The sequence below is a fragment of the Lithobates pipiens genome, unplaced genomic scaffold, assembly GCF_037356315.1.
Source record: "Lithobates pipiens isolate NorthernLeopardFrog02 unplaced genomic scaffold, aLitPip1_a1.2 Scaffold_16, whole genome shotgun sequence".
Taxonomy (NCBI): Eukaryota; Metazoa; Chordata; class Amphibia; order Anura; family Ranidae; genus Lithobates; species Lithobates pipiens.
In genome coordinates, this window is record NW_027507748.1 from 456392585 (window position 1) to 456416492 (window position 23908).

The window sequence follows — 23908 nt, forward strand, 5'->3', positions numbered from 1 at the left end:
AAGGACTGCTGCAGAATAGGGCAGCAGTCAGCAGTAGTGCACACAACCCTATATATTGTGGACCTATACCAGTCCTTAAGGACCTTTGTGGAACTAGTAGCTAGGGATTAGCAGACTGTACCTCAGTCCCTATACTAATAAAGGACTGCTGCAGAATAGGGCAGCAGTCAAGTATAATATTCTTTCTATATTTGGAAGAAAGAATATTATACGTGTACAACCCTATATACCAGTGATGGCGAACCTTGGCACCCCAGATGTTTTGGAACTACATTTCCCATGATGCTCAACTACACTGCAGAGTGCATGAGCATCATGGGAAATGTAGTTCCAAAACATCTGGGGTGCCAAGGTTCGCCATCACTGCTATATACTGTCCTACTCCTATTACCATACCAGTCCTGAAAAGGACCTTTGTGGACCTAATGGTAACAGCTAATGATTAAACTGACTGTCCCTCCCTGTTACACACAGCGTCCTGTTCCTCTCTACACTGACAAAAGACAGGCTGCTGCAACAATCACTTGCACAGCAGTGCACTCAACCCTATATCCTGTACTACACCTACACCATACCAGTCCTTAAAAGGACTTTTGTGGACCTAATAGCTAGCGATTTGTGTCACTGCAGTCTCTCCCTGCTCCACACAGCAACCTCTCCCTATAGTGACAGAAGAAAGAATGTAAAATGGCCGCCGGATCGGGTCTATTTATAAGTTAGGGGGAATGTCCAAGTGTCCATGTGCTGAAATGTCTCAATTGGCTGTCCTGTACCCTATGATGGATGTGTCATCATGGGTCAAAGTTGTTTCACACTGTAAACACATAAGTCCGCTGGGCGAACAACGGCAATAGTCCGCCGATCAGGCGAATCGCGAACAGGCAAAATTTGGCTTGAACCGACAGCCGGGCGAACAGTTCTGCCATCCCTAGAGCTGACCTAGGAAGTATATACAAAACCCTGAGTTAGCAGAGTGTGAACTTACTCGCTGAGCGTGTATATTACTCGCATCGCTGGCCAAAATGACAAACAAAGGGTAAAACAGTAAACCTGTGTATTTTAGCTGTTACAATATTTCTGTATACAATCATTTAATATTAAAGGTTATTGTATATTATAATAAAGTAATGTAATATATTGCAGCTTAGCAGTCATTGGATGTGGTGGTTGCATTCATTTTCTTTTTTCAGCAAGTACAAAAAATATCTGTTGATCTTGTCACAAATACAGTGTCCTTGTTAGTTCTGTGAGCTTAAAGGGCAACTCAACTTTTGTGGGAAAAAATAGGAAATAAATAATATAGCATATACAATTGCTACACAAGTAGAAATTAACAATTAAATGTATTAATTAAAAATGACCTTTCCTTTTCAATCTGCAACGCTGTAATTTTCTGTAAAATCATCAATGCAATATGCCAACTGGGAGGGGTTCTATATACAGATGGTGTACAGAACACCCCACCAGATATATAAATTCCTGCTTGTATGATTGGCTTACTGATTTTCCCAGAATTCTACACTAAGACAGAAGTTAGATTTTGTACATCCCCGGCAAAAAAAAAAGTCATATTTGAGAGATACTCCCAAAAGGAAATAACATCTAAAGGGATACAGACCATGCCACTTTCCTCATTAGATCCCTGCAGGTGCATCAGTTAATTAATATTTATACAATCACACCCATTGCATTCACTTTCCACATAGATACAAACAAACCACAGTTTCTTCAGAATCACAAAAGGTAGGAATCTGTGAAAATGTTTGTAAAATACCTGCATTATACATAGATCACCCAGAGGGGAATGTTTTTTTCTCAACAAAAGTAGAGTTACTCTTTAACAGAACGCAAAAACAATCTCCTCTTTTTTTCTGTAAATGAATAATCCCATCAGCTCTCATGTAATGGAAATGAACAAAGGCTGATGTGTTTGAAGTCCAGCTTTGTTGACATCATGGCTGCACCCAGAGATACGGTGAGACTGGGTCCACACTGATGCAGTCTGCTGCATTGCATGTCATATGTACAGGAACTGCACTTGATTCCTGTACAAATGACATGCGACTTCAGCGCAGTGCGAATTGAGCCATACATTATGTATGTGGCTCATTTTACGCTGCATCCACACCAGAAACGAGCAGGGCCCTTTTTCTTTGTCCGCACTGGAATTTAATTGCATGGGTGTTCAGGCCCAATGCGATCTGATTTCATCGAATTCCACAGTTTGTGTTGTGTTCTGAAAACCGATTTTGGGTGTCATTAACTTTTATATTGTCACCTGCAGCAGTTTCCAGCGCACCGCCTGAGTTGCCTGCGATTCTGATGTGGTGGGGGAGCCGCACAGAAATCGCTGCTGTTCCCACACTGCATCAGTGTAATCTGGGCCACAAGAAGTGAAGAGACCAAGGAACAGGAAGTAAGTTATTTATAAGGTCTCCAGGTGAAAATAAACAAGAAAAGACAGGAGAAAAAATTAATACAGGTACCTAATCTAAAAACATATAAGCTGAAAAATATAAATTTTTTGTTGAGTTTTAGATATACTTTATTTTTCCAGAGATTGTCTGAATAAAGCTTAAGTGGAAAGTTCACCTGGGCCAACCTGGAGTGCCATGAACACCCCAAAAAATTACAGTACAGTTATTTTTAAATGCTACAAAAATATGTATTTAATGGCTCCTACTCCAGTTCCTTTGCCAATCAGCCAACCTAACAGTACAATTCCCACCCAGGAATAAAGCCTGTAGTTCAGGTACATGACCCTTTCTCTGTGTTGGAGTACCTCAAATGCTGCTAATGTGCTTGTATAAGTTCTTTGGTTTGTGGACTGCATATTCTGCTATTTGAGAGATTTCATAATAGGCAGTTTTTCTAAGTAATTTTGTGATTTATAAAGTATTCTTCTTTTTTTTTTTCTTTTTTTTTATCTCATGCTTTTTTTTCTTTTATAATTTTAGCCGTGCATCTTTTGATGACTCCAAAAAGTGGGGAATGTTGTTTCTAGTCAATCAACTTTTTAGGATTTATTTTAAGGTAAGGTATTTTGACTTTTTTTTTTGGAATTTTGTTTTTAGTACTGCTCTTGTCTTTCAATGTTTTATGATCTAAACTCTTTGTGTATTTTTTTTCAATTATGTTAGCAACAAGTTCTTTTGTCTTTTGCCAAGATTGCTCATAAATCTTTTGAAACTGCTGATAAATGCTCTGGTGTGGTGTGTATATATAAAAGATAATAAATCCCTTGAATTGGAACATGTTCTAGTGTGATTTTTTTTCCTTAACTGTACTAGCCTGATCCTTCATCCTACGCGTAGAAGAATACAGGAAGTAAAACAAGGCTTTAGTTTCCCCCTAGTCTCAGCCTGATTATAGAGATTTCATGTTCAAAATGATGTAGAAGGTTCCAAAGTTTAGGTGGGAGAGGTAATAAATAGTGCCTTTATATTTAAGATAAATTCTTTCCCTTGAAAGGAAAAAAATAATTTGGAGGTTGAACTTCTAGAGAATAGCTGCTTCATTGAAAAAGTTCTGTAATAATGGAGGCACCGATCGAGTTTATAATAAAATCCTAGTGTTTGGCTTCACTCTTCCCCTCAGCACAGGAGTGTGCACCTTTTGCCGTGAACGCACACAATGTGCAAAGCACCCCCCAAGGCAAAGATATCAGAATCTCCAGACTTGGCCTCTTCTCCTCTCTGCATGTCCCTGCAAAGGTGACAAAATGTTAGTGGGTGCTTGGAAGTAGTGGTGTAATATGTAGTGGCAGGGTTGCTAGATGATTAGAAATTGCAGTGTCTCAGGTATTGTCGTTCAGTGACGGGGGTTCTGGAGGAAGTGTGCTTCAGAGTCGGGTACAGGTGTTGCAGTACTGGGGGGTAGGGGTGTTGCTCCGAGGCCAGACATCTCAAAGTCTGGGGTGCAGGGGGGGATTAAGTGGTAGGGGTGCTGGGTGACAGGCAGATGTTGGGATGCAGAATGGCCAGAATTTGCCAAGTTACTCACAGTAAAGTGCACCACCACATATGTAACTTGCATTGTAATTGCACTGAAATGGCTTCCTTAATGCAACACATATTAAATTGTATGTAGTAGTAGTACCCCACAATGGAGCGACATAGTGTGAGGGGCCTTAATATTTTGATCTGCACTGGCTATTTGATGCATGGACTATGAGGAAGCGGTTATGGCAGGTATTATTTCCTTTCCATATGTTTTAAGAACCTCCAGATTAATACATCTCAACTGTTATATGTTTGATTTAAGCAAGTATGTATCTTGATCCTACAGTAAAGGTAATTTATTCACGCACCCTGGGTTATAGACCATACCCTGAGGTGATTGGGTACTGGCAAGCTTTTGAGGACATGTCCAGTTGGGGCATCTCCCCTATATACCTACCCTTCTCCATGAGTCCTCAGTTTTTTGCTAGTGTCTGAAGGTGATGGACCTATTCTCCTTTGCTAAGAAATTTGTTTCATTAGTTTATTTTCCCTTATTATTTTTATTTTCTTATTCTTTAGTCAACCCTTACTTTCTTCCAATGTCTACAGAAGCAATATATCCAGAGAAGTGCAACCTCAGTAAAAACCTTGAGAGCCGTACCCAGACCCCACACTGTAAAAATGGCCTGTAATGTTGCTTTGGGCACTGGAACCTCCATGGGGGGGAATCTCACCTTGGCACTTGGTGCAACATGTTGAGTTAGCCACCGAGTGTTATATAGGTCCAGGGTCATGGTCTATCGCTGTGGAACCCAATCCCTGAAGACCCCTTCAAGGCCATGCCCACCATGACAGGTAAAGCCTGGACTTTATGTACAGTTCAGTGTCATGGACAGGTAAGACAGGTTTACCATGAAATTCTGACTGTTACTGTTAAAAAAGGGCCATGTTTGGAATGTATTCTCTTAAATGGTGCAAACTACATAAAATGTATCCAGTCAGAACTCGGTCCCAGGTGGACGACCAGGTGTTACTGCTGCACACTTTAACACCACTTGCGCCTAGAGCTCTTATAATGTACTTAAGCACTTCCTCCTGCCCTGTCACCACTAGGATTCCTTGCAGGGTAATCTACACCTGGGTTAATGCGTACTCAATTCGGGCACGTTTACCCTATCTGCCACTCTACTTTGTAAATACCCCACATGGATAATTCCCTCACTTTTAACTATGGTGGAGACCAGGCAAAAGGGAGCTAAAACAGCAGTTTAACATTTACACTGCCAAAGGCGGCCCGCTTAGCACTTAACCTCAGAGTGATGATGTCCCTTGCACTGCAGCAGCACCTGTTATTACACCAGTCTCAGCATCTGATTCTAACTCTATTTCAGGCACATAATGAGCCTAATAAAAGCAGAATTTTCTGTATCTATGTCACAAAATCTTGAGCAGATTATGGCCTTACTACACCCATCTTTGTCGTGGGCTCAGAAATGCCCCGCCTCTTTCCCTACTCCTGTTCCTGAACCAGAGTTGGACCCTGATATGCCAGTCCTAGAGGACAAAGAATCAGAGGGAAATACAGTAGATACTGAGGCAGGGGTGGAGAAAACTACAGAAGATTGCTCTACCCCATATTGTCGTTATGCTGAGGAAGGTGCTTCATAGAACTTTCTCATGTGGGAAACCTCATTGCTTCTGTTTGGAAAATACTTGCCATTATGCTACCTGATTCTCATCTGTCTTGCCTTGTCCCACTAGGCACAAAAAAGTGTAAAACATTCCCTGCTGATGTGTTCAATCTGATATGCCAAAGGTGGGGGACCCTGGATGTGGACATCCTAGTCTCCAGATGCAGCATATCTTTGTTGCCAGAAACAGGGATCATCTAGCTTTGGCCTCCGATGCTGTAGTTATCCCCTGGTCTCAGTTCAGGTTAATTTATGCCTTACCTTCACTGTGGATTATGCTCCCCTGCTCTAAAAAATAGAGTGGAAACCAGCAATTCTACTGGCTCTGAATTGGCCCAGAAGAACCTGGTACCTTCTCAGACTTCTAGCTAACGTTTCCTGGCCTCTTCCTAACAGACCAGATGTGCTATTTTAGACCCCTTTCACAGTGGGGCGTTTTTCAGGCGTTTTTCATGCGCTTTAGCGTTACAAAATACGCCTGAAAGAAGCCGCAACTGCAATCCCAATGTAAAAGCCCGAGTGCTTTCACACCGATATCCCTTTCATACTGGGGCGTTTTTCAGGCGCTTCAGCGTTAAAAAATACGCCTGAAAGAAGCTGCAACTGCAATCCCAATGTAAACGCCCGAGTGCTTTCACACCAAGGCGCTGCGCTGGCAGGGCGTCAAAAAAAGTCCTGCAAGCAGCTTCTTTGCAGCGCTTTTGGAGCGGTGAATAAAGCGCCCCTTCCCATTGAAATCAATGGGAAGCGCCTGTAAAACGCCTGAAAAACGCTATTGGCAGCAGCGTTTTGTGGGCGCTTTTAACCCTTTATTTGGCCACTAGCAGGGGTTAAAAGCGCCCCAATAACGCTCGAAAAATGCTGGTAAAGCGCTGCTAGTTTAAGCAGCGCTTTACGAGCATTTTTCGGGCGCTGACATTGTGAAAGGGTTCTTAAAGCACTTGGGCTTTCACATTGGGACTGCAGATGAGGCTTCTTTCAAGCGCTTTACAGGCGATTTTTTTTAACGCTAAAGCGCCTGAAAAACGCCCCAGTGTGAAAGGGTTCTTAAGGTCCTCTATTCCACCCTACTTCAGTCTCTGGCTATATCAGCATGCCTGCTGCAATCATTGGCCTTATCCATCCCTTTTCAAAGGTCTTTGGCCTAGCACCGCCTCATAAAAACCTTTATCAATGTGTTTCTCATGTTTGGCCTCCTTGCAGCACCCTTTGCTTCCCTCTGACCTTAATTTGGTTCTCTCTACCCTACAGAAACCACATTTTGATCTCATCGGGGATATAACCTTTGAAACTCATACCAGCAAAGTTTCCTTTTTGGTAGCCATCAGGTTTTTCAGAACAGGTGCCCTTTACTCATACTTTATGACAAAGTTGTATTGCATCCATGACCATCTCTTCTTCCAAAGGTGGTTTTGGCATTCTGCCATTCTGCCATTCTTGTGCCATGCTCCTAAGCGTCCGAAGAACTTGATCACACAAGCAAATGTATTTCCATTCTTCTGTAGATGCAGCTTTTTGGCCGCAAGTTTCTTGCTGCAGCACTCTGAACTTCAATCTTTTGATGCCTCTTATTTTTGAGCCTGTTGGTAAAGTTTTGTCTTCCTAGTTGTTGTTCAACCTTATATTCATTGCTTGGTGATGTCCCGTGTGTATAAATAAGTTGCCTGTGTCCTGGACTGTTCGATTGAGATACTGGGAATTTTGACTTGACTGTTATTTCCATACTTTGGAGTACAGTACAGGACACAGGTTGCCCTCCCCAACTCCTCTTGTTTATTTTGCATTGCAGACTCACAGAGTGGGGTAAGGTTATCGGGAGGCACCCCAGAGTGTCATGTCATCAAAAACTTGCCAGTGTCCAATAACCTGCAGGTGCAAGCTTACTGTTTAACTCATGGTGTATAAATAAGTTGCTTGTGTCCAGTACTGTATTCCAAAATATGAAATTTACAGGTTAGTCCAAATTCCTCTTGAACCCTTTTATTGTTAAAGGAGAAGTCCAGCCTGAGCTTTTTAGGCTGGGCTTTTCCTCTGGGTCACAGGAGTACAAATCATTTTGCACTCCTGTAACCCATTTTCAGCGGAGAGTGGTCTGAAGTCCTCTCTCCGCTTACGTTGCTGCCATCAGTCAAGGCAGCTAGTCATCCCGACTTCCCAAGTCTGGATCCGCCAGCTGCCTTGATTGATGGCTGACTCCGCAAGCCACTGAGAAGGCCACTCGGTTCCCAGTGCAGAGACACTGGGGGACAGCTGCAGCATCGGTCTGATGCTCCATCCACCTAGGTAAGTATGATTAGGGAAAAAACCCATATTTCTCTTTTAAAAGAATTGTCTTTAACCACTTAAGGACCGCCGCATGCCATTGTACGTCATTACAATGGCATGTACAGGCACAAGCACGTACATGTACGTGCTTGCCTTCCAGCGGGTGGGGGGTCCGATCGGACCCCCTCCCGCTGGATGCGGTGGTCCGGTTCGCTTCAGGAGCGATCCGGAATGAGGGGATGGCCGTTGGTTTCTGGCCATCCCCTCTCGATCGCTCCTGGCGAATGAGAAGCTTCCTCCTACTGTGTATTGTATACACAGGCAGGGAGGAAGTGATGTCATTCTCCTCGGGGCGGTCTTATTGACCGGACTACGAGGAGAGGACACAGTAAGTCTGCACCAAACACTACACTGACACTAAATAACACATAGGCACACAAACCCCGTCCCCGTCAGGTTTTTATATAGCGCCAGGGACCCCCATATACTACCTAATAAAAATTTTAACCCCCTGATTGCCCCTAGTTAACCCTTTCACCAGTGATCACCGTATAAGTGTTACGGGTGACTCTGGTTAGTTAGTTTGCTTTTTATAGCATCAGGGCACCCACCATTTATTACCCAATAAAGGTTTAACCCCCTGATCACCCGGCGGGTGATATCAATTAGGTTTTAGGGTCAGGGTCTGCGTCGCCCCAGGCAGCGCTAGGTTAGTGCCAGTACCGCTAACACCCACGTGCAAAGCATAAACCTCCCGTAGTGGTATAGAATCTGAACAGATCAATATCTGATCAGATCTATACTAGCGTCCCCAGCAGTTTAGGGTTCCAAAAAAACGCATTGTTAGCGGGATCAGCCCAGATACCTGCTAGCACCTGTGTTTTGCCTCTCCGCCCAGCCCACCCAAGTGCAGTATCGATCGATCACTGTCACTTACAAAACACTAAACACATAATTACAGCGATCGCAGAGTCAGGCCTGATCCCTGCGATCGCTAACAGTTTTTTTTGGTAGCGTTTTATATTTAAATCCGGAAGGCAGTGCTTGGTTTTCGGGGTCCCGTACATGGCTAGGCTCCCAAAAAGTCCGCCACAGAATTTATTTTGGGGTGTAATTTGACTTATGCCCATAGCATGTGTGAGCAATATATCATTTAGTGACAACTTTGTGCAAAAAAAAAAAAAAAATGTAATATTCCTGCAACTTGTGGCAAAATATAAAATATTTCATATACTCAACATGCCTCTCAGTAAATAGCTTGGGGTGTCTACTTTCCAAAATGGGGTCATTTGGGGGGGTTTTGTGTTATTTTGGCATTTTATGGCCTTCGAAACTGTGATTGGTAGTGGGGAGTGAAATCAAAAATTTGCACCCTTAGAAACCCTGAAGGCAGTGATTGGTTTTCGGGGTGCCGTACACGGCTAGACTCCCAAAAAGTCCCACATATGTGGTATCCTCGTACTCAGGAGAAGCAGCAGAATATATTTTGGGGTGCAATTCCACATATAACTATGGCATGTGTGAGCAATATATCATTTAGTGACAACTTTTTGTAAACTTTTTTTTTTTTTTTTTGTGTCATTATTCAATCACTTGGGACAAAAAAAAATATTCAGTGGGCTCAACATGCCTCTCAGAAATTTCCTTGGGGTGTCTACTTTCCAAAATGGGGTCATTTGGGGGGGGGGGGGGGGTTGGACTGCCCTGCCATTTTAGCACCTCAAGAAATGAGATAGGCAGTCATAAATTAAAAGCTGTGTAAATTCCAGAAAATGTACTCTAGTTTGTAGACGCTATAACTTTTGCGCAAACCAAAAAAAATACGCTTATTGACATTTTTTTTACTAAAGACATGTGGCTGAATACATTTTGCCCTAAATGTATGACTAAAATTTATTTTATTCGATTTTTCTTATAACAAAAATTAGAAAATATATTTTTTTCTCAAAATTTTCGGTCTTTTTCCATTTATATCGCAAAAAATAAAAATCGCAGAGGCAATCAAATACCACCAAAAGAAAGCTCTATTTATGGGAAGAAAAGGACGCAAATTTCGTTTGGGTACAACATTGCATGACCGCGCAATTACCAGTTAAAACAGTGCAGTGCGAAATTGTAAAAAGACCTCTGGTCCTTAGGCTGTTAATTGGTCCGGGGCTGAAGTGGTTAAATATAATGCAAACACATATAAAATTGCTTTATAATTGTTTTTAATTTAAATGACAAAGATTCTTTCAAGCAGTTTTCTGCAAAAGTTTTCTCAACCCCACCCTCCTGCACTGTATACCCAGTTCTGGTGGCTTGTTGCTGTTTGCAGGCAGTAGAACCCCATAATAGAACCCTGTAGACTTCAGTGGGGCCAGTAGACTTGATCTGTCTCCCGGCTCCATAGAAGTTTGTGGGATTCTACTGTGTAGGAAACGGGACCCGGAACCAGCATTTAGTGACTCTACTGCTGATCTCCTCTAATCCTCTACCTCTGTAAACATTATTTATAGTTTTCTCTTTTTCTTTGTTTTTCTCTTACAGATTAGCAAACTTCACTTGTGTAAACCCTTAATTAGAGCCATTGACAGTTCCAACTTTAAAGATGAATATGCCATGTCGCAGAGAGTGACATACAAATACTATGTTGGTCGCAAGGCAATGTTTGACAGCGACTTCAAAAAAGGTACATGAAAAAGAAATCGCTAATAATTTAGGTTTGGGAATAATGGTGATGATAAAGAATGTCCTTGTTTCAAGAAAAGCACAGATTTTTACATTGTTACCAGTGATGTGCCGAAAATAGGGTTATTGGTGTCTTGCCGATTAGAAAAAAAGGTGCCGATAATTCAGCTGAAAAAGCACACGATTTTGCCGCGAGTTTACAACTCTTATGGTGTGTTTTTCATAGGTCATGTGACTCAAAAACCACATCAAAAACACAACACGGGTGCATTTTTTTTATGTATTCTTGCTGCGTTTTAAAAGCATTTCAATGGGGAAGTGTGTCTTGGGTGTGGTGTTTTTAACTAAGCAAAAATGCAGCAAGTAGGATGTTACCACCGCAATGGAAGTGCAATGGACCAGTGTGAAGACATACATATATGCGTTTTTCTTGCGCTAAGGGTGCCGATTTAAGGGCAGACAATAAATTAATATTCATTTAAACTTGTGATATTAATTAAATAGTAAAATATAATACAATTATATATAAAAATTATATATTCTTTTTTTAAAAACTTAAATTTTGGTTTCCGCCAACTGCATCCTGATTTTTGGGTTTCAGCTCTGGAATTTTCATTTTGGTGCACCAGTAACTGTTACAGCCAAATTATTATTAAGGATTTTTATAGAACCAACAGTTTGCTCATCGCTTTACAATATAAAGATGGACAGGACAATGACAATACAGTTCAATGCAGAAGGAATAGAGGGCCCTACTCATGGAGTTTACACGCTAAAGAACATGTCATATTGTGTATAACCTGCTATTCCTGATGTACTTTTTTTTTTAAACATTTAGCAGTCTGGGCTTTTAGGTGCTGAACTAGCATTTTGTAGCTGGAACGACAAGATGTACCCATTGAGCTTTATATAAAGAAGATACTATGTACGTTGTTTCCTGCTACATTATTAGGGGTAAAGGCTGCAGTGTATAGCTGATTCTGAAGGCATGGCATGTGATGTTATATCAAAGAGATTTACAGAAGGGATCAACAAATTCATGTCCCCCCCCGCCCCACCCCTGTTGTGGTAATTTTCTGTTCGTCAGCTCTAATAACCCCTGCCAGAAAATTACAGAGGTGGGGGGGATTGATGGAGGAAGATTTCAATTAATACAGGAGCCAGCAGCACAAGGGACTCATTGGACTAATAATAAGTAATGTCCCTTGTGCTGAATTTAAATTTTTTTTATTAAACTGGTACATTTTCTGATTCTTTAAATGCTGAGTTCTAAGTCATTTGACCCAAGATGGTCGATATTTAAAAGAATGATATTTTGAACTGAATACAGACGTGTTTTGTGATGAGCTTATTTTTTCTTTTTTTTTTCTTTAGCTGAAGAATGTCTGTCATTTGCCTTCAGGAACTGTCTCCGCACATGTCAAAAAAATAAAAGGATGATTCTCATCTACCTTTTGCCAGTAAAGATGCTGCTGGTGAGTGCTCACAGATGTATATTTTAGCTTGAAGACAAAAATCACTGGTAAATGGCGGCTGATAGCAATAGATTTTAAACCTACTCCCAGCTGGGTTAGCAGCCGCAAGTGTGTTTAAATGTGTTAAAGTGGTTGTAAACCTCGAAAAAAAGACAAAAAACACAAAACAAAACAAAAAACTTCAAGACAAAGGCATAATGAGCTAGTATAAAAAAAGTATATATGTATAGGGGTGTCTGGCACTGCCTGTCACCTGAAGAGTGAACCTCCTAGTTGAGTCACTCTTCTCAGGTGAGAGTACAATTATCCAAGTGACAAGCAGTAAGATATATCAATGTGTGAAATTTAAAGGGGTTCTCACCCTATATCATATACCCAAAAAGTGTATATATTTAGCGCTCCATTGCGCATTAATTGCATCGCATCCAGAAATTCATAAGAATTCTTCAGAAAAAAATCATCCTAAGTGTTCCTCACAAAAAATTGTGAAATAATAAATGTGCAAAAAAAAGTGTGTGTACATATATAGATATATAGATATAGATATATATATCTATATATATATATATCTATATCTATATATATATATATAGATATATATATATATATATAGATATATATATATATATATAGATATATATATATATATATATATATTAAGAAGTCCAGTCTTTGTAGTGCAAATAACAAAATTCCAAGTGACTTGCTGGTATCCAAAGTGATTCATGCATAAATTTAGTCACAAATCTTGTGAAAATAGTGAAGTGACTTCTGTGCTCCCCTTCAGTTCCCCACTCACCAGATCCTAGCACCTCTGCAGGGGTAAAGCACATGTAGTGAGTGAATGGCGGTTTCCAGAGCAATCGCCTCCTCTTTGGCACATCTAACCTTGGGGTATCCAGATCCTTATGTCCATATGAGGATGCGGCGTTTGCAATAGGTAAGATTTCTCTGATCGCCTCCTCCGTGGCTCTGGTAGAATATCCTCATAGATGGAATAGACGGTGCTTTAGCCTTTGAGGCTAAAGTTTTAATGCCCAAAGGGTTAAAGTGGTTGTAAACCCAATAAAAACAAAAAACAAAACTGCAAGACAAAGACATAATGAGCTAGTATGCATAGCATACTAGCTTATTATGAATTACGTACGTCCTCATTCACCACTCCGGCCGGCGACATTTCTCCCTGGAGTTACTTTCGGGTATCATGGTTCTGACGCTGTGATTTGCTGGAGCCGTGATGACGTCACTCCAACGCATGCGTGCCGAAGCTGCCAGTAACGGCACAGTCTAACTGAAGCAACGGCACGTACGTGCCGTTGCTTCAGTTTGCATCAGTGCGCATGTGCCGATGACACCGCCACCTGCAAATACAGGGGATATCTCCTAAACCATACAGGGTAGCTACAGGTAAGCCTTATTATAGACTTACCTGTACCAAAACGTGTTGAAAGGGTTTACAACCACTTTAAATGTTCATTTTGATTTGAATTGTTTTATTTCGGAAATTTTTTTTTTATTATTTCATTATTATTTGCAATTTAAATTTTGTAAATGTATCTGTTTAAGGATGGCATCGGGTGATGTTTTTTATTCATACCATTTTTATAACAATTAGGGTAGATGTGCTGTTTATCCACTAGGGGTCAGCATAGTACTTTTTTGAACTTTTAGACTATCAAAGATCTCAGTAAGGGAGGGTTCACACTCCGACATTGGCACTCACAAATACAACATATCTTACAAAAATTCCTACTAAATCTAAAAGCTAACACTGTTCTGAGTTACTAAATAGCAAATATTTAAAAATTTAACATTTTGCCTTTTTTGTGAAAGTTAAAGGTACTCAGAGCTTTAAGCAATCTGGAGGTTGGCTTCACACATATGCATTGTGTTAATGCCCAATTGCAGTGCCATATGTGCACTGCATTGATGTGTATTGGGATACAATGATTCAGGCATTCATCTTATTACAAAGCAGTGAGTTACATTGTGTGGAAACACATTGAAATGCCCTGCAACACATTGATTTGAATAAATGTTAAAATCGAGCACTGCGATGCATTGTAACAATGCCCTGCCGTGCTTGTGCACAATGCATTCCATTACACAAAGGTTATGTGCATCATAATGTGTGCCTACTGATCTGAATGGACTTCTTAGTGTGTTGGTGGTACATCTAAGCACTCGTCACTCATGTTCATTCACGAAAATAATGAATCTGTATCTGAGTATCAAATGCATAGGCTATTGCAAGGTATTTACATTAGGTAAACATTTCCATTTAGCTGTTTTCTCTTATAAATCCTGATGTACATGTTGATATGAAAATATGATTCCAGTCCTGTGTGCACCACTTGCTTTCCCAAGAGTATTTTTTAATCCCCACTTGTAAATGCTAGATTGAAGAGCATTACAATTTGTAGGCATTTATTTAGGTCTTACATTTACATACACTGCTCCACAAAATTAAAGGAACACTTTTTAATCCGAGTATAGCATCAAGTCGGTTAAATTCCTGGGATATTGTTCTGGTCAGTTAAGCAGCAGAGGGGGTTGTTAATCAGTTTTAGCTGCTTTGGTGTTAATGAAATTAACAACAGGTGCACTAGATTGGCAACAATGAGACGACCTCCAAAAAAAAGGAATGGTTTTACAGGTGAAGGCCACTGACATTTTTTCCCTACTCATCTTTTTATAGTTTTTAACTAGTTTTGCATTTGGCTAGGGTCAGTGTAATTACTGGTAGAATAAGGCGATACCTGGACCCTATAGAAGTTGCACATGCAGTCCAACACCTCCAGGATGGCACATCAATATGTGCCATTGCCAGAAGGTTTTCTGTCTCCCAGCACAGTCTCAAGAGCATGGAGGAGATTCCAGGAGATGGGCAGTTACTCTTGGGGGGCTGGACAGGGCTGTAGAAAGTCCTTAACCCATCAGCAAAACCGGTATCTGCTTGTACAAGGAGGAACTGGATGAGCACTGCCAGATCCCTACAAAATTACCTCCAGCAGGCCACTGGTGTGAATGTTTCTGACCAAACAATCAGAAACAGATTTCATGAGTGTAGCCTGAGGGCCCGATATACTATAGTGGGCCCTGTGCTCACTGCCTGGCACTGTGGAGCTCGATTGGCATTTGCCATTGAACACCCGAATTGGCAGGTCTGCCACTGGTGCCCTGTGCTTCTCACAGATGAGAGGAGGTTCACCCCGAATACATATGACAGACGTGAAAGGGTCTAGAGAAGCCATGGAGAACCTTATTCTGCCTGTAACATCGTTCAGCATGACTGGTTTGATGGTGAGTCATGATATTCTGAGAAGGCATATCCATGGAGGGATGCACAGACCACTACAGGCTAGATAGACAATGGCACCCTGACTGCCATTAGGTATCGGGATGAAATCCTTGGACCCATTATCAGACCCTACACTGTGCAGTGGGTCCTTGGTTCCTTCTGGCGCACGACAATGCTCGGCCTTGTGAGGTGAGAATGTGCCGCCAGTTCCTGGAGGATGCAGGAATTGATACCATTGAATGGCCCCCACGCTCATCTGACCTAAATTCAGTAAAACACCTCTGGGACATTATGTTTCGGTCCATCCAACACCACCAGGTCGCACCTCAGTCTGTTCAGGAGCTCAGTGATACCCTGGTCCAGATCTGGGAAGAAATACCCCCAGACACCGTCATCTCATTAGGAGCATGCCCCACAATTTTTAGGCATGCATACAAGCACATGGGGGCCATACAAACTACTTAGTACCATTTTGAGTTGCTGCAATGAAATTTCAGCAAAATGAATTGGCCTGCTGCATCATTTTTTCACTTTGCTTTTCGTGGTGTCTTTGAATTCAGCCCCCTGTAGGTTGATCATTTTAATTTAACAAATACATCCAAGTAGGGTCCTTGTAGTGTGCTGGGAATCAAAGATAAGACCTGTGACTTGTCGTTTAAAAAATGTCTGCTGAGGTCAACCCAATATTCTCCCAGAACTTGCTATGCTCAACACGCTCATTAAGAATTCTATTCATTTGCCCAGGACTGAAATAGAATCTGTCATTAACATAAAAAAAAAAACAGTTCCAGGTGCTTTCAGTAGTCTCACTTCTTGCAGCAGATCTATCGCTATGATAGATTGCCTTTCCAATAAATGTGCAAAAGGCAGAAAAGGGAGGGTGAATTTCAACACAAACAAGAAGTGCTGAAACTTTGCCTGCCAGAACTGTCAGCCAACATTATTTTGAAAAATCTACCTTATTCATAAATACCATGTTTAATTGTTCTTCCCTAAATCTCCAGGGTCACATGCCAGCCATACAATTACTCAGAAAATATGACCTGATGCAATTTGCAGATGTGACTAAGGCTGTCAGGTATAGTACTATTGGGATTTTCTGTATATAACTGGAACACCTTATTAATAAGTTGCAAACCATTTATGTTCTTTGTCAAATGATTTAGAACCCCTGGTTCTGACCCCTGTGTACTGTGTTGGGTCTGCAACCTCTGGGCACCAGGGAACGAAAACGTTGCTCCGAGTGGCTCCTGATATTTGCTGGCTGTACCTTTTTGATTTCCTGGTTGCATCCCCTTGCTGAAGGAGTCTGCTTATCAGTGGCTTTCCAGCATGTTTCCTCTTCAGCCCTGGTTACATGCAGGCCCTGTACCTCTGCAGGCTGGGACTAACCACTAATCTACAATGCCCTACTGAGGCTGCAAATCTTGTCTGGTAATGGTGACAAACACAAAAATGAGTATACACCTGTGGTGGTGCACTAATACGCTTGTTGTAATGTGTGTTGTGTTAATTTCATTTTGAATAAGCTGCCAATGCACCTCATGAACCTTTTTTACTGATATGTTGGTAGCTTTTGCAGCGCCCCCTAGGTTGTAATTGAAAATGAATGACACTGCAACTCACTGCACAAATGTTGGTGCTCTAAGACATGTGTTTTGTGCAGCAATATTGTCCAGGGCCTGCAATACTTACCAATGTTAGTGGCTATGAGCAGCTCTAGCTCTATGGACGGCCATAAATGTTCCAATACTATTTGGAAATTAATGCTAGGACTTACTATGTGGGAGGAGAGGGTGGTTTAGGGGTCATGGCGAGACATTATCTTAACTGTTCATTCTGTTCTCAGTGAAGGTAATCTTCGGCTACTGACTGAGGCCTTAACCACACATGAGACCTTCTTCACACGCTGTGGTATATTCCTGATTCTGGAAAAGCTGAAGATCATTACATACAGAAATCTTTTTAAGAAAGTGTAAGTTTAAACTGGTTATATGAATATGGAAATAATCTTCTCATTTCTTGGGTACGCCCCGACACAACGCTTTTCATAATTCATGCATTTAGCAAATGGTCATTATACAAGCTTGACGCTCGAACATTCATTTGAAAATATTATACAGGTTTTATATTAATCACACACAGCTGTAATATATTTTTCTGTAGAAAGCCTAAAATATGTTAAAGCAGAATTTCACCCAAAAGTGGAAGCTACGCATATCTCACCCCCCACCCCCCGGTGACACATTTGGCAACTTTTGGGGGGGAAGGGGAGTTGGTATCTGTTTTTGACAGGTACCTGTCCCCACTTCCATGGCAAGATCACTTGGAAGTTCGGCCCAGCTCCTCCTTTGCCTGCCGCCGGGCCATTCATTGAACACTTTGCGCAGTAGGGAACCCTATCCCTTATGCCGCGTACACACAATCGGACATTCGTCTCCGACGGATGTTGGCTCAGACTTGTCTTGAATACACACAGTCGCACAAATGTCGGAAATTCCGATCGTCAAGAACGCGGTGATGTACAACGCATACGACGAGCTGAGAAAAATGAAGTTCAATAGCCAGTGTGGCTCTTCTGCTTGATTACGAGCTTGCGTGGAATTTTGTACGTCGGAATTGTATACACACGATTGGAATTTCTGACAACGGATTTTGTTGTGGGAAAATTTGAGAACCAGCTCTCAAATTTTTGTTGTCAAAAAACGTCCAATGGAGCCTACACACTGTCGGAATTTCCGACAACAAGCTCCCATCGAACATTTATTGTCGGAAATTCCGATCGCGAGTACGCGGCATCAGAGACAATGGTGGCGGCAGCCCCCGAGAGCCAATAGAAACATCAGCTGGGATGCCGACATATTAAAAGTCAGCAGCTACAGTATGTGTAGCTGCTGACTTTAAATTTTTTGTTGGGGTGGAACGACGCTTTAAAGTGGCGTTCCACACAAAAATGGAACTTACGCTTTTCTAAACCCCCCACTCCGGTGTCACATTTGCCACCTTTCAGGGGGGGAGGGGGTTCAGATACCTGTATAATACAGGAATTTGCACCCACTAACGGGCATACTCTCCCGCAGGGGGGTGGTCTACGCCACTTCCCGTCCCCCCTACTGTCTGCTGGGAGACACACAGGGACCATTCGGATTGCGCACCCCGACTTGTGCATGTGCAGTAGGGAACCAGGAAGTGAATCACTTCCTGATTCCCTTATCAAAGATGGCGGTGGCAGCATCCGAGGCCTGAGGGACGGTTCTTCCTCGGTGCCAACATCATGAGTTCCCTGGACAGGTAAGTGTCCTTATTTTAAAAGTCAGCAGCTGCAGTATTTGTAGCTGCTGACTTTAAAAAAAAAAAAAAAAAACTATTTTAGAATATTTCATTTGAGTTCAAGTTGAACTCAAAAATTTAAATCTGTTATGTTATGGGGAACTATGCACAGCTGCACCAGATTTTGCACTCTCCAATTTTTTAGTAAATCAACACCACTAAGTGGTGCTGCTTGAATCATCACAGCAGTGAATATATTTACTTTTTCCTGTTTTGGAACATTTTTTCTAACTACCAAAAATTATCATTTATCAAAACTGAAGTATACACAATCTGGTGCAACAATGCATTGCAACCAATCAGCATTATATTCAGCTTGTTCATTTAAGCTTTGAAAATGAAAGGTAGATGCGGATTGGTAGCTATGCATAGCTGCTCCAGGTTCTGGCTGCTCCAGTTTTGATAAATTCCTGTCTGTGTATTTCAGCGATGGTACAGAATGACCAAAAGAAAAGCAGCTACACAGGAGGGTATAGTTGGTAGGGAGTAGAGCGCAGGCTTAAAAACTATATAGGTGCAAAAGGCTCTGCTTGGCAGAAAGCAGGAAATGCTTTTCTCTTTGTTCTAAATATCTGTTATTTGCTCGTGTTATTTGAACATGTATTTTTATATTTCCAGGTATCTGCTACTTAGAACACATCAGCTTTCCCTCGATGCCTTTCTTGTCGCCCTAAAATTCATGGGGGTGGAAGATGCAGACATAGATGAAGTAAACTGCATTGTAGCTAATCTGATCTACATGGTATAACTGAATTTTAAATTTTCAATCATGATCGCTAGGTATTAAGTGTGTTTTAAAACCCAGAATAAATGTAGACATGTCCCATCATTATGAATTGGCATTAAGGTTCTCAAAATTATAACATACAGACTTTAATAGTTTCAAAATTAGAAGGCCAAAGAATTAATGCAATCTCTACATAGCATACCGCTGAAGGAATCATCAATTTTATCTACTATTTATACACCTGCTTGTTTCTAATCATGTTTTACATTTTAGCTGTATATTTCTTGCCACTACCATGACCCACCACCAACACCCCCCCCCCCCCAAAAAAAACTCCCACTCCTTATGTTTGTGGCAATACCACATGCATGCATTTTTGCTCTTTGTACTCCTAGCAGGGCTAGGAAAATATAGTTTGCATTTTGTTTTTATCCTACCTAAACACACTGACACTAAGGGATTTATGTATAAAATATTCTTTGGATGAATTTTACACACTTTTGTGCTTGCTACAAGAATTCTGGCTGTAATTGCTCTTAACAGTGTATCCCTGTGATCATCGGCTCCATGTAGTGGTCAAAATACAGTATAGTTTTCTGAAATACCTCAGTGATGGGGTTAGTCTGTTTAGAGAAATTACAGCCAGAATTTGCGCAGGTTGTATGAATGTGCTTGACATTCATACAACCTATGTTTTAGAAATAGACCTCTAAATAAAATAAAATAAAAAAGTTTTCCTCTGGCTAGGAGAAAAAGATACAATGTATCTCTTTCTCCATTCCAAAAGAGCGAACAGGCACGGGTCTTAGTGAACAATCACTGTGATAGCCAATCACGGGCTGACACATCATCGTTCATGTGATCGTTGATACAAGATCAGGAGCTGTCATGAATGGATTTTCTGTTTTTCATTTTTGGAAACTGATTGCTTGAAAATATTTAAAACGAAGCTTACAATTTTCTTTATCATGGGACATAGAGCATATTTATGCCTATGGCAAGAGTTGTCTCTCCACCTAGAGGTGACTAGAGAACCTGGACGCAGTCCCTCCACATATTATGTATCCTCTGGGGGGTAAGTTTGTTCCCCTTCCTCCAGTTCCTTTGTGACAAGAGGAATTCACATCTGCTATTGCTGGGGTACAGCAGTAACTTTCTGCAATACTTGGCAGCTTAGACTGCCTTTGTCGCAAGTGGAAGTGCTCTCCTTCTCCCCCCTCCTCCTTAATAATGGAAGAGGAACCAATGGAGGAGAGGGTAGAGGAACATGAGAATATTCTTGAACAGAGGAACGCAGAACAATCCTCATCTGAGGAGTCTACTCCTGAAGAACCCCAGGGTCAGGGTTTACATTAGACCCAAAAGGACTTTGTGAGATTTCTAACAGAAGTTGTCCTGACTAATTTGAAATTATGGGTTCCTGAATCCTCTACAGGAAAGGTTTCAGTGTTCGGATCAGGGCATCTGCCACAGCATCCTCAATCCTCATTTAAAGAATGTTTTGAGCACAGACTGGGGTCACACTGGCAAGGTGTTTGTTCTGCCAAATGGTTTGTTCATGAATACTCCATGGAAATCAGTTCACTAGGAAATTAAGTATGCCTTCGGTGGATCCAACAGTTTCTTATCTCAATAAAGCCATAACGTGCCCAGTGGACGAGGTATTGGTATTAAGGGGACGCCTCTTTCAAATGTCCTGGGGGGCTTTTAAACAAGGCCTCATTTTCACTAAATGGAGCAGCCTTATAATTAGCAGCTGCTTTTGGCATGTGTCGAAGCCTTACAGGGTTAGTTCACCTTTACAAAAAATTGCCTATGCAGGTAAGGGGTGTTTGTAGATAAAAACAAATTGTGCAGCTGGAAAAGGACTAGTGGCTGCTATGTCCTAATATATAAGGCACCTCACCCCAAAAGTAAAGTATAATGGAGAGCAGGGGAGAGGGGGATTATTATGGTGCCAACTATAACTGAACACAATAGATATTTAGAAAAATAGTAAACTTAACTACAGTGAGTTGTAACAGCATGTCAATGTAATGATCAGCGGGTTCCGGCAGACATCGGGTCGCAGGGCCCACTGATCTGCCTCCACTGTGTAGCATCAAAGCAGCAGTGAGACCCCGGTGGCAGGATTCTGTGTGTGTGTGTGTGTGTGTGTGTGTATGTATGTGTATGTATGTGTATATATATATATATATATATATATATATATATGTGTATGTATATATGTATATGTATGTATTGTGATCCTGCGTGGTGCGGACATCCTGTGGCAGTAAAACTGCTATAGGGTAGTCGGCAACTGGTTGACTTTGGTAGTCTGCTGCCCTACCAAACAAGGTTGTACTATGAGGCAGAGCTGCTTAAATCTCCAAGAGTGTATAGACATAAATACAAGTCTTTTGATGAGTAAAACATCTCCCCTATGGAGTATGTATTTTTGTATTTTGTCTGTGTATTTTTCTGTTTTTCTGTAGTTCAAATAGTTTAAAAGATTAACAATATCATGCTACCATGTATATTCATCTGTTCATCACTCATGAACAAACTATAAACAAAATTTGGTTGCAAGAATGAATAGGTACCAGCAAAACACCCATGTACCCAATCCATTACAATCTCACTGATCATTATATATTAGGCCATTATATTGCTCATTATTTAGATAGTAACAATAATAGGTTTTTATGAGTCTATAAGTATTTTAGCTGGATTTTATTTCCTAGACTAGCAAGAATATATTTTAGTAATTTGTAGGTGTTTTGTTAGTTCTAAACTATGATTCGTTTCTATAATATGACCTTTACCAATTATTCAGGCTTTGGAATTCGTAGAGCATAACTTTTTACTAATACATATTTGGTATCCATTTAGTTCTTCTCTGCCAAAGTAATTGAACTAAATTCTTCTTAGTGGTAAAGCTTAGTGGTACTGTGGTCATCTGCTCCTGCGGATCAAGCATTGTACTGTGGTCAATTCACTGTTTATTTGGCTTCTACTGCAATTGTGAGCTTGTTTTAGCTCCTTGAGCTCTTTGGATGTGCATTGTATGTCCAGATACGATAGTGATACAAAATAAAACACATTCAAGTTCAAAGTGTAGTTGGCATTGGTTTGAAGGAAGCAGCTGGTTCGTTTGTGGTTAGGAAGGTTATCTACCACTCCTAAGGGTAGAATAAGTAAAGTGTTGAGTACATTTTAGGGGCTTTCTTCCCCAGCTGCTATATCCAAATAAGCGAGAGGAGGGTGGACAGTGTGGAGGAAGGGAAGGGGTCTAGCCTGGGTAGGCCAATCAGTGCTTTCAATATCATGAGTGTGCTTTGTAGATAGGCTTCAGACATGGATGGAGGCAAGCAGAGCAGGAGAATTTGATAGGGGCACACCATTGTGAAATAAAAGCTTCAATATTCAATAGTTCTTCCGTTTTCATGACCATATTAAATTCCCTAACACATTCCCTTATTTCTGCAATAGAAGCTGTTCTCCAGTATCTTAGAAATACTACCCTCCATACAGAGAGGAAGAATCTTAGGAGGCTTTTTTTTTTTTGATTCTTTCAATGTTCTTTGAAATATGAAAAGTAAGGCTATCCCAGAAGTTTCTAGTCATTCTGCTCTCATGATTTTGGGTGCGCAGTTTAAAAATGGAGTGTCAATATGTTCAGATGTGGCATCAAGTAATCCAGCAGCTATCTGATACTGAGGGAAAGAATTTGGTGGAGTGCAAGAAAGAGAGCTGGGAAATAAGCAACAAGGGATCTGGGGCTAGAAATATACTGTATATTATTGTAATATAATATTATAGAATACAGCAGTAAATAATCTACAACAGGCTTAACCTTTGGATAGTATGTCATGGAAATGTCCCAGGTGTTTTTGATAATATTTTTCTTTTTCTTTTACAAGGGACACATCAAAGGTTACATATCTTATCAGCATCAGAAGCTTGTGGTCAGCAAACAAAACCCTTTTCCACCCCTGTCAACAATCTGCTAAGAAAGGCAGATACTACAGAGGTCTGTTCTGTCAACACAAGACCCTTTGAACTATAGTCAAATTCATCACCTGTGAATTTAGGACCCATCTTGTCATTATCATCTTGTTTTACTTAGTTTCATGCCATATTTACTATAGTATACATTTTACTATGTGTGTATATATGCAATGTCAAATAAATACTCTTTTTGTATAACTGGTCTCAGATCATCTGATTATAGTGTATTAATGTTGAACTGCATAGGAAATGTTGAGCAATTATTAGCAAGCAAAACTGTTGTCCAGGCTTTGATTTTGTTGTCTTGTTGGGGTATTGTTGTGGACTGTGTTGTTTTAAGTTGACTTAGGGCGCAATCCTGCATCATCACTTTCACTGAGAGCTCTTCCTAAGCATTGATAATAGAAACCCTTCTCATTGTCCTGAAAACGTATACCAGGTGGTCGGGTGCATCAGGCTTGTGACACAAGGCTGTTTAAAGCAGAATTGAATGTAGGAGATAAAAACATTTAGCA

The 23908-nt window shown here is 41.0% G+C and overlaps 1 protein-coding gene across 5 annotated transcripts in view; it reads left to right on the plus strand.

The window, feature by feature from the left end:
* The window catches only part of PCID2 (PCI domain containing 2), a 57504-nt gene extending 33913 nt beyond the window's left edge, over nt 1-23591 (plus strand). For 4 of the 5 annotated variants that reach the window (XM_077482857.1, XM_077482854.1, XM_077482856.1 and 1 more), the window contains 7 exons: nt 2958-3033; nt 10427-10568; nt 11942-12042; nt 16348-16421; nt 17193-17318; nt 19292-19415; nt 23306-23591. In XM_077482857.1, coding sequence (XP_077338983.1) covers nt 2958-3033; nt 10427-10568; nt 11942-12042; nt 16348-16421; nt 17193-17318; nt 19292-19415; nt 23306-23395 — 733 coding nt within the window. In that variant the 3' untranslated portion in view covers nt 23396-23591. Of the gene's footprint in view, nt 1-2957; nt 3034-10426; nt 10569-11941; nt 12043-16347; nt 16422-17192; nt 17319-19291; nt 19420-23305 lie in introns of all 5 variants that reach the window. The other variant, XM_077482859.1, reaches the window with a different exon arrangement.
* Nucleotides 23592-23908: the final 317 nt, after the last annotated feature.